Source organism: Dipodomys ordii, unplaced genomic scaffold (assembly GCF_000151885.1).
Source record: "Dipodomys ordii isolate 6190 unplaced genomic scaffold, Dord_2.0 Scaffold3, whole genome shotgun sequence".
Lineage (NCBI taxonomy): Eukaryota > Metazoa > Chordata > Mammalia > Rodentia > Heteromyidae > Dipodomys > Dipodomys ordii.
The window spans coordinates 1,068,554-1,071,721 of NW_012267219.1; the positions used below are offsets into that span (position 1 = coordinate 1,068,554).

Sequence of the window (3,168 nt, forward strand, 5' to 3'; positions counted from 1 at the left end):
CTAAAGAGCTGAGGGACAGCGCCCAGGCCCAGAGTTCAGGCCCCACGACCGGACCCAAAAAAAAAAAAAAAAAAGAATCAGAATCACTAGCCACACATGCTCCAAACAACTTAGCATCACTCAGAAGACTGTTCAGAAGAGGGAAGGAGCTGGGCACTGGTGATTCACATCTGTAATCCTAGCTACTCAGGAGGCTGAGGCTGAGGATCACAGTTTGAAGCCAGCCCAGACGGGAAAATCCATGAGTAACCAACAAGCCAGAAGTGGAGCTGTGAATCAAGTTGTAAAGTGCCAGCCTTGAATGAAAAGGCTAAGGGACAACACACCTAGGTCCTGAGTTCAAGTCCCAGTACATTTAAAAAAAAAAGGGGGGGGGTCTGGATCCAACATCACTCTAAGAGAAACCATCTCTCTTTTGGTCTGAAAAAATAATCCGTTTAATTGAAAAACCTGGAGGACATTATTCCACTCCCCACAATGATCCCCACCAATGAAGAAACTGAACAGACTAGGTCCCTACATCACTTCGTAGCCACTTCGGATACTCTTCACCAGGCAGCAGGCAAAGACAATTCCCAGGACCTAGAAGGAAATACGGGGTGAAGTAAAGGAGTCAGAAGCAGAAGCTGCACTCCCTATCCAAGAGATCCCCAAATACACCCAGGCCTCCCCTCCCCTCCTCCCCACCTCTGCTCCCCAGATGCCTGGACTGAGTCCCAGCCCCTGCCCACATCATCACTCACCTCTACAAAAGCAATGCCCAGAGCTGCTGCAGCTACCAACAGCACATTCTTCCTCAAGGAGACCCCGATGCTCTCCACACATCCCTGAAGGCAGGCAGGCAAAAGAACCATCAAAAAGGAGCTTCCTAGCCACCTCTCCTGATCCATCTGTCTCTTCTTTCACTCTCTTTCATGCCACCCCAGCACCCTTCCCAACCCTGGGCAGCCACCCCAGGTTTCTCTTGCCCTATGTCTCCGCAGGCTTCTTCTCCCTACCTTGGGATTGATCTCATCAACCTTGAAATCATTTCCACAGCCCACAGTGACATTAACACAACAGGAGTCGGGGACACGGTCCTTGGCCATGCCAGGAACATTCTCCCAGTCTGTGTAGTTACTAGCTCCACAGCAGCTAAACTGGTGGAGAAAAGCAGGAGGAAGAGTTGCTAAGTGAACCACCACCTCCGGAAGGGAGATGAGAATGCGCTCTCCCCACCGCTCCGGGCAGCCCTGCTCACTCTTTTCTGCAACTCATCCAGTACCGCAGCAGTGTTGTTGTTTTTAGTGTAATTCTTCATTTCTTGCCGGAAGTCCTTCTCAAATTCAGTTACCACCTGAGAGTGAGGAGGGGCAGGGGTGTTACGAAGACAGAATTAGGAGAGCGGTCCCAGACCAGCCTAAGGCAGCAAGGCTCTTCCCACATTCTCTGCCCACCTTGTCTTTATTTATTTATTGGTCAGTTATGGGGAGTGAACCCTGGGGCCTGAGCGCTGTCCCTCAGCTCTTCAGCTCAAGGCTAGCGCTCTACCACTTGAGCCACAATGCCACTTTTAGCTTTTTCTGCTTATGTGGTACTGAGGAATCAAAACCAGCAATCAAAATCATGCATATAAGGGAAACACTCTACTGCTAAGCCACATTCCCAGCCCTACCTTGTCTTTAAACACATAGCCCGAAATGGCCACAGCCACCTCCACAAGCACTATAAGAGACAGGAAAATGGCAAACTGTGGGGGCAAAAGAGAACCAGAGTTAGGTTTGAAGTCTGAATGAAAACAGCCTGCTCTGGCCCTAGTCAGTCTCTAGAACACTCATGGAGGCCCTTTCTCACCCATCTACCATACTGAACCCAGAAATCCCCAGGCTGTTCCCACACCCCTACTCACAGTGACCATGAGACAATAGTTCTCTTTGCAGGCCCCACAGCAGCCCACAAAGGCCACCAGGAAGAGGAAGACACCCACGGCAATGATGACCACAGGCAGCAGGGTGACTGGGGTAGTCTCCTGGATGATGGTCTGGTTCAGGACAAGCTGAACAGCTACCCCCACCGCGATCAATCCTATGGCACAGGCCTGAGCGGAAGGCAGGTAGAGGTTAGAACAGACCCACAATCCAACAGACCTCCACAGTGTGTGTGGGGGGGGGGGGTGCCCTGACTGCTACCCTGTGGATCCTGACTGCTGGGGAAGTGGGTACCCATCCTGGCCTCACTAGAAGGCTGGGGGGCTGACTAGTTCAGGGAAAGGGGGCTAGGGGGTGATGCCTTCCCTTAAGAGCTCTAGAGCTGAGGTGTTGAGCCCAATACAAAGCAGAAAGCTAGCTGCAAAGCTTGACTCCAGGGCACACATTCCTAATTGAGAACTACTGTTTCTGCGACTCCCCAAACTACCCTTGGGTGACTAAGGAGAGGGAGGTAAAGGGGTGGAGGGCCCAGTAAAGGGGGGGGGGGGGGGGAGTGATCAGGTGGACAGACAGCTCACTGGGGGAGGATCGGGCGTGGGGCTGCTGAGGAGGGGGAGAGTGATAGCGCCCAGCCCAGATAGCATCGGGCGGTTGGCTGGTTGCCCCACACGCGGCCGCCTGCCCCGTATCACAAGTGGTTGGGTCACCAGACAGGAAGGCCAGGGGCCAGGGGAGGTGGGGACGGGAACTGCAGCAATCTCTGGACGGCGAAACCCGGTTCCGAACTAGTAGCCTGGGGGGGTGGGGGGGCGGGGCGGGGCGGCTCGAGCCGCCGGGGGCCTCCCTCCCTCCCGACATCTGGTCTCCAGCTGCTGCCTCCTTGGATCCTGGGAGTCCCTCGCGTGCCCGGCCAGCGGCGGCCCCCCCATCGCCGCCTCCCCCCCCACCCACCCCCACTCACGCCCCACTCACGCAAAAGGCCAACAGGAAGACGTAGAGCAAGAACTTGACACATCGCATGCCTCCTTCCACCGCCATGGCTGCAGGGCCTGAGGCCGAGGGAGCGAGGGGAGGGGATGAGGAGGCTGCGCCGCGAGTGGGGGGGGGGACGCCGGGCTTCCGGGCTCCCCCCGCCCCGCCGGCTCTCGCGGGTTCCCTGGCAGGCCCCCATTCCCGGCCCCTCCCACCCGGAAGCCCGTGGTCAGATCCACGTCTCCCTGCCCCCCGCCGCGGCCCACGGGACGGAGGGAGGGAGAGGGAG

The 3,168-nt window shown here is 56.3% G+C and overlaps 1 protein-coding gene across 2 annotated transcripts in view; it reads right to left on the reverse strand.

The window, feature by feature from the left end:
• Nucleotides 1-409: 409 nt before the first annotated feature.
• The window catches only part of Cd63 (CD63 molecule), a 3,799-nt gene continuing 1,040 nt past the window's right edge, over nt 410-3,168 (reverse strand). Inside the window, exons 2-8 of one of the 2 annotated variants that reach the window (XM_013023166.1) lie at nt 2,880-2,956; nt 1,889-2,077; nt 1,655-1,729; nt 1,241-1,336; nt 999-1,139; nt 744-827; nt 410-582 (exon numbers count right to left, since the gene is read on the reverse strand). In XM_013023166.1, the coding sequence (XP_012878620.1) occupies nt 517-582; nt 744-827; nt 999-1,139; nt 1,241-1,336; nt 1,655-1,729; nt 1,889-2,077; nt 2,880-2,945 (717 nt within the window). In that variant the 5' untranslated portion in view covers nt 2,946-2,956 and the 3' untranslated portion in view covers nt 410-516. Of the gene's footprint in view, nt 583-743; nt 828-998; nt 1,140-1,240; nt 1,337-1,654; nt 1,730-1,888; nt 2,078-2,879; nt 3,000-3,168 lie in introns of those variants that run through there. The other variant, XM_013023157.1, reaches the window with a different exon arrangement.